A 12978-nucleotide genomic window follows, 5' to 3' on the forward strand; every position below is an offset into this window, starting at 1 on the left:
GTGAATCTGATCAATTACATTTTCTACAAAGCAGTGGTAAACATTTTGTTTTGTGAAAACATAAGGACACATCAGTTTTAGCATGGCCGGGGAGTGCCTGGCCTCTGACGTGGGAAGGCCCAGGTTTAAACCCTGGTACAGGATTTGTTAAAATATTTTCTCGCACAACTAATTTAACTCGTCTTTACTTCCTTACCTACAAAACTTGGATTTTAACAGTGCTTACCTCATAGAGATTCTCGGGGACTAAATGAATTCATTAAATAAGGATTTAAAAGTGCTATTATCTCAGCCCTATATGGTATCTCTCCTCTCTAAATTTCTCTAGTATGAACAGTCATATATAATTGACAAATAAATTTATTTTTTTCAGGTGTAATCTCTATAATTGATGTGAAAAATATCTTACCTTTTAACTTTTATGTATTTTTATACTGTCTTTAAAATTATAGTTTGAATTCCTAAAGAGCAGGAAAACTCGCGCTGATTTCCTTCTCCCCGACTGCATTTAGAATAGTACCCTACTCATTGTATGGACTTCTTCATATTGGAAATTTGCTTTAATTTTGGCTTATAGGAACTAAATTAATATGAGAGTTCTATCCAGTCATTAGATAGCTCTAAAGGTGAATCTTAAAGACCGGAACAGTTTAAATATAATTCCAAAATATAATTCCAAAATAATTCTACTATGTTGTTCATAGGAGAACAACATAATTATCCTGGCTTCTTGAAGAAGCAATGGAACGCATCAAAATTACAACGGTCATTTAAAATTTTGATCAAAATCCAAATCATTATAATCAATACATATGGAAATTGGGCAGAGACAAAATCATCCGGGACACAGTCTTTTATAATCGTAATTCAATGCCCAGTGTGACTACTTGGTTGGTGTGTGCTTTGAGGTAAATATCCTATAAATTATACTCACCAATGGAAGATCTGCTCAAAGTTGCTGAGATTTTATTATTTGCAGTTTATTTTTTTCCCCCTTTTTTTACATTGCAGGGCTTTGAAGACTGCTTGGTATTTGATGAGTTAATGGATAAATTCAATAATGACCTTAGTAAGTACAATTTCTCAAATGAACAGGGACCAGCGGCTGATTAATCGTAGGCCTATGTCTGATCCTGGGTGACCACAAACCTATGATGCTTGTTTCCTGCCCAGGATTATAAATTTCTCTCTGAACAGCCTGTGCCACTGTTGTTGCCCGTATCAGACAAGGAGAGCTCAGAGAGGGAAACCTGGTTTCTTTCAAGGTTTGTACACAGAGGTCTACGCAGTGACCCACACAAAGATGAAAGTCCCAAGGACCACAGTTTGGCCAAGACATGTTTGTTTCTCTCCCTTTCAACCTAGGCAGCACCCTGCCTGCACCCCATCCGGCAGGCCCTCAGAAACACCTTTAGGAGCGCCAGTGCTTTTTTGCTCTTTGCCTTATCAAAAGTTGCATCCTTCTTATCAAAAGATGCTTCCATTTTTCGCCTTTTGATTAAAATTGATTCTGCCAATATATTAATTTTATAAATATTGAAGTTTGAAATATCTATGTGTAATTCTAAAATTAAATGCAATTAAGTGTACTCAATTTTCATCTGTAAAAGAAACGGCAAACAATGGCCTGAGAACCAGGTCACCGTGACTGCTCCCCGAGGCTGCCTCTGAGGTTAAACCTACTTCCGGGAAAGGAGAGACTCAGAACTGGCTTTAAACCTACACCCAGACTCCAGTCCCGACTCACCAACTTATTAGTTGTGTGACCTTGAGCAAGTCACTTCCTCTTTTTAAAGTCTCAGGTTTTGGGTTTTTTTCCATTTATAAAGTGGGTGATAAATAATACCGACTTCAGAAGGCTGTGAAGATTAAATACAGTGACTCGTGTGGACCTTTTATTAAAAAGCCTGGTGCAAAGTTCACAGTGAACATTTGCTATGGTGTTAGAGGAAGTCACTAGACACCGTGGTGCCTGGATCTGCAGAGGTCACAGGGTCCAGGGCAAGTTTCTTCCAGTTGTCTTCCTTTCCTTCCCTGTCATCTCACTCAGATGCTCAGATCCAGAGGCGTTTTGCTTTCTCCCTTCTTGGCCCTCTGTGATTGGCCTGCATGTGATAACGGTGATGGAGGCTGATGGAGGGTTCATTATCAGAACATTCTGTCATACTAGTTTTGGTTACTAGAGAGCAAAGATAAAACAATAATAATTATGACGTAAATAACTACCATCACTGATCATTTCATGTGTTGGGTATCATACTATTTTTTCATGTATTTTTTCACTTGCTCCTCATCAAAAATATGGGGCATAGCTACTATTTTTGTCCCTATTTTACAACTGAGGAAATTTAAGCTTAGCAATGGTTCAATAACCTGCCCAGGGTCACGTAGTCAGGAAGTGGTGAAGTTGAGACTTGTAGCCAGGTTCTCTGACTTGAGAGATGGCAGCATAATGACTACAGTTGCTTGGCCATGTGAAAGTGATATTAGTCATTAATTTATCAAATATTTATTCAGTATTTACTATATACCAGGTTAGGATTTCAAACATGAGTAAAACATGGGGCGTGCCTCTGGGAACTCACAGAATAACGGGGGGAGCTGATGTTTAAGCTAATAAGATGTCTTAGGTGCAATGAAACAAATGTGCATGCGCTGGGGAAGGGGGATAAAAAGGAGACTCGCAAATTATAAGCAGGACCGGGGGTCATTTACAGTGATTTATAGGAACTGCTTTCCATTTGGAAATAAGGAAAATATTGATTTACTAATCAACAAATGCATATAATATTAACTTGATCATAAGTTTTATTTAATCATAACAGGAAATGCCTATGCGTTATTGCTCAGTGTTCACAGATTTTTGGTCATCCAGCCTGGTTACCCCTAGTTTTAAAAGGTTAGAGAACATTGGTAGAGAATACACCATTTAATTTGGCCCATGTAGAGTCCAGCACCTTTTTATAAACTGTTCTGGAAATGATGTGTTATTTAACTTGGTTTAAATTTAAATAATACATCCTAGGTATGTGTCTTCCTGAATTCTCAAGATTTAGAATTCCAGATGACCATGCAATTTCGGACCTATCCATGTACAATTACATAGAGGTGAGTGAGGAGTTTGGCTTATTCCCTGAGATCCTTGACTGATATTCTAACAAACGTTCTTTAATTTTTCTTTGCTCCAGCCCCATCTCATGCATGCTGCATAAGTAGGTACAAAAAGAACACCCACATACAGTATTCCTTACACGTGGGTAGACTGTGACTATGTGGACGGTGACAATGGTGCACACACATCATCTCTATCCACATTTCAGGGACATTTAGGAGGAAACAAAGATGACACAATGTCTGGTTTCAATGTCTGATAATTCACAGGTTCAAACCTTAGATATTTAATACAGCGGGTAATATGCTATTTTAATGAAAATATAACTTTGATATTTGTTGACATATTTGGAAATCTAAGAAACGTTAATGACCTTTCCATTCTTAACATTATAAGCTGCAAACTTAGAGCACCATTGACTATCTTTGGGGCCTTAAACACTGAAAAAAATATGTAATGCCAAAGAAATTGATGGTCAGAAGATTAATGCTCAGAAGAAAAACACAATTCCATTTTGAGCCAGTCACATGAAAAGCTCACAGTAAATGGTTAAGGTTACAGTTTTTAAATACTCAAATTAAAAAATTTACAAGATAAACTTTTTAAGTTCTTTTTTAATTGCGTAACAGGGGTTTATAATGTTATATAAACATCAGGTGTACATCGTTATATATTTCGATTTCTGTGTAGATTACATCATGTTCACCAGCCAAAGACTAATTACAATCCATCACCACGTATGTGTCTAATCACCCCTTTTGCTCTCCTCCCTCCCCACGTTTCCTCTGGTAACCACTAATCCAATCTCTCTTTCTACGTGTTTGTTTGTCATTGTTTTTATCTTCTACTTATGAGTGAAATCATACAGTATTTGACTTTCTTCCTCTGACTTATTTCACTTAGCATAATGCCCTCAAGTTCCAGCTATGTTGTCACAAATGGTCAGATTTAATAATTTCTTATGGCTGAGTAGTATTCCATTGTATACATATACCACATCTTCTTTATCCATTCATCCCTTGATGGGCACCTAGGTTGCTTCCAAGTCTTGGCTATTGTGAATAATGTGCATATATCTTTACGCATTCACGTTTTCATGTTCTTTGGATACATACCCAGCAGCGGAACAGCTGGATCATATGGTAGATCTATTCTTAATTTTCTGAGGATACTCCATACTGTTTCCCATAGTGGCTCCATCAGCTTGCACTCCCACCAGCAGTGTACGAGGGTTCCCTCCTCTCCACATCCTCTCCAACACTTGTTGTTTCCCGTCTTGTTAATTATAGCCATTCTGACAAGAGTGAGGTGATATCTCATTGCAGATGTGATTTGCATTTCCCTGAAGTTAGTGATGTTGAACATCTTTTCATTTGCCTGTTGGTCATCTGTGTATCTTCTTTGGAAAAATATCTGTTCAGATCTTTTGCCCATTTTTTAATTGGGTTGTTAGTTTTATTGTTGTTGAGATGTATGAGTGCTTTATATATTTTGGATATTAACCCCTTATCAGATATATGGTTTGCAAATATCTTCTCCCAGTTGTTAGGCTGTCTTTTCATTTTGTTAATGGTTTCCTTTGCTGTGAAGAAGATTTTCAGTTTGATGTAGTCCCATTTGTTTATTTTTTCTATTGTCTCCCTTGCCTGGTCAGACATGCTACTCGAAAATATGCTGTTAAGACCAATGTTGAAGAGCATGCTGCCTATGTTTTCTTCTAGAAGTTTAATGGTTCCAGGTCTTACATTCAAGTCTTTAATCCATTTTGAATTAATCTTTGTGTATGGTGTAATATAATGGTCTAGTTTCATTCTTTTGCATGTGGCTGTCCAGCTTTGCCAACACCATTTATCGAAGAGACTTTCTTTTCTCCATTGTATGTTCTTGGCTCCCTTGTGGAAAATGAGCTGTCCATAAATGTGTGGGTTTATTTCTGGGCTCTCGATTCTGTTCCATTGATTTGTGTGTCTGTTTTTGTGCCAGTACCATGCCATTTTGGTTACTATAGCTTTGTAGTATATTTTGAAATCAGGGAGTGTCATACCTCCAGCTTTGTTCTTTTTTCTCAGGAATCCTTTGGCTATTTGGGGTCTTTTGTTGTTCCATATAAACTTTAGGATTCTTTGTTCTATTTCTGTGAAAAAATGTTGTTGGAACTTTGATAGGGATTGCATTGAATCTATAGATTTCTTTTGGAAGTATGGACACTCTAACTATGTTAATTCTTCCAATCAAAGAGCATGGAATATCTTTCCATTTCTTCGTATCTTCTTCAATTTCTTTCAATGATGTTTTATAGTTTTCAGTGTACAGATCTTTCACTTCTTTGGTTACGTTTATTCCTAGGTATTTTATTCTTTTTGTTGCAATTGTAAATGGGATTGTATTCTTAATTTCTCTTTCTGCTACTTCATTGTTAGTGTATAGAAAAACAACGGATTTTTGTATCCTGCAACTTTACCATATTCATTTATTATTCCTAAAATTTTTTAGTGGCTTCTTTAGGGCTTTTTATGTATAAAATCATGTCATCTGCAAATAGTGACAGTTTCACTTCTTCTTTTTCAATTTGGATCCCTTTTATTTTGTTTTCTTGCCTGATTTCTCTGGCTAAGACTTCCAATACTATGTTAAATAAGAGTGGTGAAAGTGGGCATCTTTGTCTGGTTCCTGTTCTTAGGGGGATATCTTTCAGTTTTTCTCCATTGAGAATGATATTAGCTGTGGGTTTGTCATATATGGCCTTTATTATGTTAAGGTACTTTCCTTTCATATCCACTTTATTGAGAGTTTTTATCATAAATGGATGCTGTATCTTGTCAAATGCATTCCCTGCATCTATTGAGATGATCATGTGATTTTTAGTCTTCATTTTGTTGATGTGGTGTATCATGTTTATTTATTTGCCAATGTTTAACCATCCCTGCATCCCTGGAATAAATCCTACTTGATCATGGTGTATGATCTTTTAAATGTATTGTTGTATTCAATTTGCCAGTATTTTGTTGAGGATTTTTGCATCGATGTTCATCAGTGATATTGGCCTAATTGCCTTTTTTTGTGTTGTCCTTCTCTGGTTTGGTATCAGGGTAATGTTGGCTTTGTAGAATGAGTTAGGAAGCTTCCCATCCTCTTCAATTTTTTGGAAGAGTTTGAAAAGGATAGGTATTAAGCCTTCTTTGAATGTTTGGTAGAATTCACCAGGGAAGCTGTCTGGTCCTGGACTTTTATTTTTTGGGAGGGTTTTGATTACTGTGATCTCCTTACTGGTGATTGGTCTATTCAAATTCTCTATTTCTTCTTGATTCAGTTTTGGAATGTTGTATGATTCTAAGAATTTATCCCTTCTAGATTATCCAATTTGTTGGCATATAGCTTTTCGTAGTTTTCTCTTATAATCTTTTGTATTTTGGAAGTGCCCGTTGTAATTTCTCTTCTTTCATCTCTGATTTTATTTATTTGAGCCTTTTCTGTTTTTTTCTTGGTGAGTCTAGCTAAAAGTTTGTCAATTTTATTTATCTTTCAAAGAACCAGCTCTTGGTTTCATTGATTTTTTTCTATTGTTTTTTCAGTCTCTATTTCATTTATTTCTGCTCCAATTTTTATTATTTCCTTCCTTCCACTGATTTTGGGCTTTGTTTGTTCTTTTTCCAGTTCCTTTAGGTGCACTGTTAGATTGTTTATTTGGGATTTTTCTTGTTTGTTGAGGTAGGCCTGAATTGCTACAAACATCCCTCTTAGAACCATTTTTGCTGTATCCCATAGATTTTGCATCTCCTACTTTCATTTTCATTTGTCTCCGGATATTTTTTTGTTTCTACTTTGATTTCTTCCTTGATGCACTTGTTGTTCAGCAGCATTTTGTTTAATCGACACATATTTGTGGCTTTTCTAATTTTCTTCCTGTAGTTGATTTCTAGTTTCATACTTTTCTGGTCAGAAAAGATGCTTGGTATTATTTCAATCTTCTTAAATTTATTGAGACTTATTTTATGGCCTAATATGTGATCAATCCTGGAGAATGTTCCACGTGCATTTGAAAAGAATGTATATTCTGTGGTTTTTGGATAGAATGTTCTGTATGTATCTACTGAGTCCATCTGTCTGTTCTAATGCATCATTTAAGGCCAATGATTACTTATTGATCTTCTGTTTGGATGATCTATCCATTGGTGTAAGTGGAGTGTTAAAGGCCTCTACTACTATTGTGTTACTGTTTCCCTTCTGTGTCTATTAATAATTGCTTTATATATTTAGATGCTCCTATGTTGGGTGCATAGGTATCTACAAGTGTTATATCCTCTTGTTGGATTGTTCCCTTTATCATTATGTAGTGCCCTTCTTTGTCTCTTGTTACAGTTTTTGTTTTAAAGTCTATTTTGTCTGATATAAGTATTGCTATCCCAGCTTTCTTTCCTTTGCCATTTGCATGGAGTATCTTTTTCCATCCCTTCACTTTCAGTTTGTGAGTGCCTTTAGGTCTAAAGTGTGTCTCTTGTATGCAACATATATATAGGTCGTGTTTTTTTATCCAATTGGCCCCCCTGTGCCTTTTATTGGAGCATGTATTCTGTTGACATTTAAAGTAGCTATTGATAAATATGTACTTATTGCCATATTGTTACTTTTTTCCTGGGTGTTTCAGTAGGTTTCCTCTGTTCCTTTCTTCTTCTCTTGCTCTCTTCCCTTGTGGTTTGATGGCTTTCCTTGATATTATGTTCGTGTTCCTTTCTCTTAATTTTTTGTGTATTTATTATAGGTTTCTGGGTTGTGATTACTGTGAGGTTCATATATAATAATTACATATATAGCAATCTATATTGAGTTTATGGTCTCTTTAGTTTGACCTCTTTCTAAAAGCTCTACTCTTTTACTCCTCACCTCCCACATTTTATGTTTTTGATATCATATCTAACCTCTTATTTTGTGTGTGTCTTTCCATTACCCTCTTATCATTGAAATAGGTAATTTTAGTACTTTTGTCTTTTGACCTTCACAGTATCTTCATAGGTGGTGGATCTGCTACCTTTACTGTATTTTTGCTTTTACCAGTGATTTTATTGCTTTTCTTTCTTTCTTTTTGGTAATTTTCTTATTCCTATTTGTGGTCTTTTTCCCACTTAAAGAAGTCCCTTTAGCATTTCTTGTAAAACTGGTTTCTAGGTGATAAACTCCTTTAATTTTTTCTTATCTAGGAAACTCTCTCCTTCCATTCTGAATGGTAGCCTTGCTGGGTAGAGTATTCTTGGCTATAGGTTTTTTCATTTCAGAACTTTAAATATATCATGCTACTCCTTTAGGTTGTAAGGTTTCTGCTGAGAAGCCAGCTGATAGCCTTATGGGGTTTCCCTAGTGTGTTACTTGTTGCCTTTCTCTTGTAGCTTTTAGGATTCTCTCTTTAATTTTGGGCATTTTAATTACAATGTGTCTTGGTGTGGGCCTCTTTGGGTTTATCTTGTTTGGTGCTCTCTGTGCTTCCTATTCTTGGATGTCTGTTTCCTTGCTTAGGTTAGGAAAGTTTTCAGCTATCATTTCTTCAGATAGAATCTCTTCCCCTTTGTCTCTCTCTTCTCCTTCTGGGACATCTATAATACAGATGTTAGTGTGCTTGATGTTGTCCCAGAGGTCCCTTAGATGGTCCTCATTCTTTTAAATTCTTTTTTCTTTTATCTGTTCAGCTTGGGTGATTTCCTCTAGTCTTTTACCCAGCTCACTGATCCGTTCTTCTGTATCATCTATCTGCTATCAAGTCCCTCTAGTGAATGTTTCATTTCCAGTATTGTATTCTTCATTTCTGATTGGTTCTTTTTTATATTTTCCAATTCTCTGTTGACATTCTCACTGTGTTCATCCATTCATCTCCCAAGATTGGTGAGCATCCTTATGACTTTTTGCTTGAACTCCCTGCCAGCTAGCTTGTTTATTTCTGTTTCATTTAGTTCTTTTTCTAGGGTTTTGTCTTGTTCCCTTGCTTGGAACATATTCTTTTGCCTCCTCATTTTGCCTCTTTCTCTGTGCTTATATCTATGTGATAGGTAGGTGAGCTACATCTCCCAATCTTGGATAGATATCCTTATGTAAAAGATGCCTTATGAGGCCCAGCAGTGTGCTTCCTTCTCATCACCAGTTCCAAACATTCCAGGAGTGACCCCTTTGTGGGCTACATGTGTCCTTCTGTTGTGGCAGGGTTGCTCTTGCTGCAGGTTCCCAGGAAGTCTAGGCTTTCCCTCCCTGGCCAGCTGTTTATAGTGCTCAGCTGCTATGGACCCTTCAGTCAGTTTGTCAGCTTTGGGGAGCCCCTGCACAGTTGGCTGCAAGGTCTAATAGCACATTCCTGTTGAACTTTTTCTGTTAAGTGAGTAGGTCCCCAGTATGGCTGGTTGCTAAGTTCAGGGGCTTAAAATTGCTGTAGGCCTCTGGCCTGCAAGGCTGTTGTCAGTTCTCTCAGGATTTCAGTTGAGTGGGGCTGGCCCCTGGGACAGGCATACCCAATTATTTCAGGCTTTGGAAGGTGAGGCTAATCCCCTATGTGGCTGTTTGAAAAGCACAGGCCTCTGCCACTGATAAGCCCCACAGCTCACAGGTCCACACCCACTGTCACCACAGTCCTGGCCCACGTACACTTCCTGATCCGCTGGAGTGGACCCAGTTGCCCCACTGCAGAGGCCCACACACACTACACCAATGTCCCACACTCTCCACCCACTCCTCACACACACCCTGCCCCACAGAGGGGGACCCACTCACCTGCCTGCAGAGGATCCAGTCACCCAGTCTATGCAGGCCAAAGAGTTGCTCAGTGGCTTTCTGTTTGGTGGGGCCAGTCCCTTGGGGAGGGCTGCCTGCCTTGGCTGAGCTGGATTAAATTGCTGGTCTAGCAGATGGGGCAGACCCTTGGCTAACAGGCCAGGAGAAGATCTCCAATGGCATCTGTCACTGTCTGAGTCAGCACACCTGTACTAGGTCACAATAATGGCTGCCACCAATGTCTCAGTCCCTGGAGAGGTCTCACCTCTCACCAAGATGCACCCAGAGCCTACCAGGTGTGTCTCTGTTCACCAAAGGACTGTGCACCTTTTTTTCTGGTGATTTTAGGTTGCTTTTCAAAATGGGTGAATTTATATGTAGGCCCTCTAAGAGCTGGCTTTTTTCTGCTTATGTCCCATATCTTTTCTGGGTGTATTCCCTGCTGTAGTTAAAACCAAGCAAAGCCAGCTATTATGAGACTTGTCTCAGTTGTGCTGAGTCCGAAGAATGCTTATAGTGGCAACACTCCCCTGCTCAGGTCCCCCACTCCTCCAGGTAAGGCTGGGTACCTTAGGGTAGCTCTTGGCCAGGCAGCTGTGAAGCTCCATGGCTTGCGAAGGTGGCTTTTTTCTCTCCAGACAGGAATTTCTGCCTCTTCCACCTCAGTCAAGACTGTCCTTTATTGTGGGGGTTCTTTTAATCCAGTTTTCAGTTATCTCTTAGGGGCAATTTTTCCAAAAATAGTTGTAACTTTGTGTTTGTGGGTGGAGGTGAGTTCAGAGCCCACCTACACTGCCATCTTGACACCCTCTTCCTACAAGATAAATTTAAAGAAAGGAGTGTAGCTATTTTCCATCTCTCCTGAAAACAGAAAAAATAAAATGGACTTCAACTTGAGCAGATTTTTTCATAGGTGGTGAAGAAAGTTCTATAAGATATTGAAAAGCCTTCATTGATGTACCTTGCCTGTGTCTTTAAAAATAATATAGCTACAACACAATATTTGTCCTGAATATGAAGTAGGTCAAGAAAAACACAGCTTTAAACAGATTCCTCCTTGCGATAAACACAACCAGGAAGCAACAGCAATTAGTCAAATATTTGAGCTCACAGACTGCCTGCAGATCCAGCTAAACAAACCCTCTGCCTGAGCAAAACAGAATTCTCTAACAGGTTTTGTACGGTTATTCTTTCTTTTCAAGGTAATGTCCTATACCATTGACATTTACTGAAAAGGACTGGGAATGACTGCTAAGGAAATAAGAATTTATGTGACTACTTTGTGTCTGGCCTTGTAATGAATGGGAATGAAGAACAATAATAAGTTATAGTAAAGAAATAAAGGTACTTTGTTCAAGGTATTCTATAAGACTCTTACCTTTTTGCAGATGCGAGCACATGTCAACTCAAGGTGGTTCATCTTCCAAAAGAATATTGAGAGATTTCTTCATGCCATTATGCCATCAACGTTTATTCCTCTCTATACCATGGTAAGACATAGATGTAAGACTTTTCTTCACTTTAATCTTATGTTTAGTCACTAAAGAACACTTTTCAAATTTCCTTACAGGTCACCTTTTCCAGAATAAGATACCATGAGGCTGTGCTGCGCTGGCATTGGCAAAAAAAGGTTGGAACAGATTACACTTTTATTTTTAATCTGATGTCTTGAAGCTTATATTGTTATGGTCATGTTTACCTCAGGCAAACACAGACATGATGGGATTGACACCAAATGTTTGCCTGCAAATAAAAAATGCCTTGGGTGGGTAGAAGGCAGAGTGCCTGACAAACAAAATTACAAATAAGAGGCAGAGGGAGAGAGAGCGAGCTTTTGAAGGGAAGAAATTGAAAAAAGAAATTGATGGTAGTATTTCTAAACTATCTATTTTAGCAATGTGACTTTTTACTTTTATTTAATGATGACTTTTGCCCCACGCAATACTCTTACGGGTTTAGTTTGTAAAACTAGACAGAATTCAATCACTTTTAAAACACAATGTAATGCCATGCTACAGTTATTTTGGGCAGCTGACCCAGAGATGACAGTAAGTGGACATTGAGATTCCTGATTTTCGACTTTGGAGTTTTTACGACTTCATTCATTCAACAAATAGTTTTATTTAGTGTGCAGACACTGAGCTGGACATGGTGATGAATAAGAAGCAGTTCCTGACCTTCACACAGCTCAGAGACTAGTGGGGGAGATGGACAATTGCAGTGGAGAGGCACACACTGCCCTGGAGAGAATGGGGGTGGGCCAGGACAGGGGAGGCTGAAGAAACCTCTCCCATGTCCAGACTGGGAATGGCGAGTATTCTGATGGAGCTGGAAGGCAGCAGGTCCATGTGAGAACGGCCACAGGTGGAGCTGGAATGGTAAGCAGGGCCTTAAAGATGTTTAATATTACCTTGAGGGAAACAGGGAGACTGAGGGAGGCTAATAGACTCAGGCGCAGATTTTGGAAAGATTACTTTGCTGTGTGGACAATGGATTGGAAGGAATCTAGACTTATTCATACAAAGATGAATAAAATAGGGTCCCTGACCTCAAGTAGCTAAAAGCCTGGCAGGGGAAACAGACAGTGACAGGCAGTTCGAATGCAGGCAGTAAGTTCAGTGACAGAAAGAGGCCACGATGATACAGGAGGGCACTAATCCAGGCTAGAATGAGCCTCACCTCATGTTGTTGATATACTGCAGGTGGTGAAGATGCCATGTTTAAAGTCTTTGGGTGTGTCACAGAGATCACCAGGCCCATCACTCTTCTCATGGGGACTTTGCACAGGGTTGCAGCAGAGACTGAACTGTCTGTGGCTTTAGCACCGGACTCTTCTAAGACAGAGTTCATGGCTCTTTTTTCTAAACTGTGGCGGGGGGGGGGGGGGGTTGTTTGTTGGTTTTTTACGGCTGTACAAAGGCTGACTGCTAAGAATTCCTTACATAGAACACAGATTCAGCTGTTTCTGGGAAGAGAGAGAGGAGGGAAGCGCCAACACTGCAGTACATGACCTAATGGTCATGCAATTACATTGCTGTTTCAGGTCAAAGAAGAAAGAGGAACTTGCTTACAACGTCTTTGAAGAATGAAGTCTGTTTCAAGACTTCAATCTCTGGACA

At 38.8% G+C, this 12978-nt stretch overlaps 1 protein-coding gene and 1 long non-coding RNA gene across 5 annotated transcripts in view; one reads left to right on the forward strand and one right to left on the reverse strand.

The window, feature by feature from the left end:
• The window catches only part of LOC139042574 (uncharacterized), a 29827-nt gene extending 18471 nt beyond the window's left edge, over window positions 1–11356 (reverse strand). For both annotated transcript variants that reach the window (XR_011499466.1, XR_011499465.1), the window contains exon 1: window positions 11238–11356. This is a non-coding gene — a long non-coding RNA (uncharacterized lncRNA). The remainder of the gene's footprint in view (window positions 1–11237) is intronic.
• Window positions 1–12978, forward strand: part of KMO (kynurenine 3-monooxygenase) — a 57188-nt gene that overhangs the window by 38947 nt on the left and 5263 nt on the right. For all 3 annotated transcript variants that reach the window (XM_014858923.3, XM_070501623.1, XM_044762648.2), the window contains exons 11-14: window positions 1012–1069; window positions 3026–3108; window positions 11248–11349; window positions 11430–11489. In XM_014858923.3, the coding sequence (XP_014714409.1) occupies window positions 1012–1069; window positions 3026–3108; window positions 11248–11349; window positions 11430–11489 (303 nt within the window). The remainder of the gene's footprint in view (window positions 1–1011; window positions 1070–3025; window positions 3109–11247; window positions 11350–11429; window positions 11490–12978) is intronic.

The sequence above is a fragment of the Equus asinus genome, chromosome 30, assembly GCF_041296235.1.
Source record: "Equus asinus isolate D_3611 breed Donkey chromosome 30, EquAss-T2T_v2, whole genome shotgun sequence".
Classification (NCBI taxonomy): domain Eukaryota; kingdom Metazoa; phylum Chordata; class Mammalia; order Perissodactyla; family Equidae; genus Equus; species Equus asinus.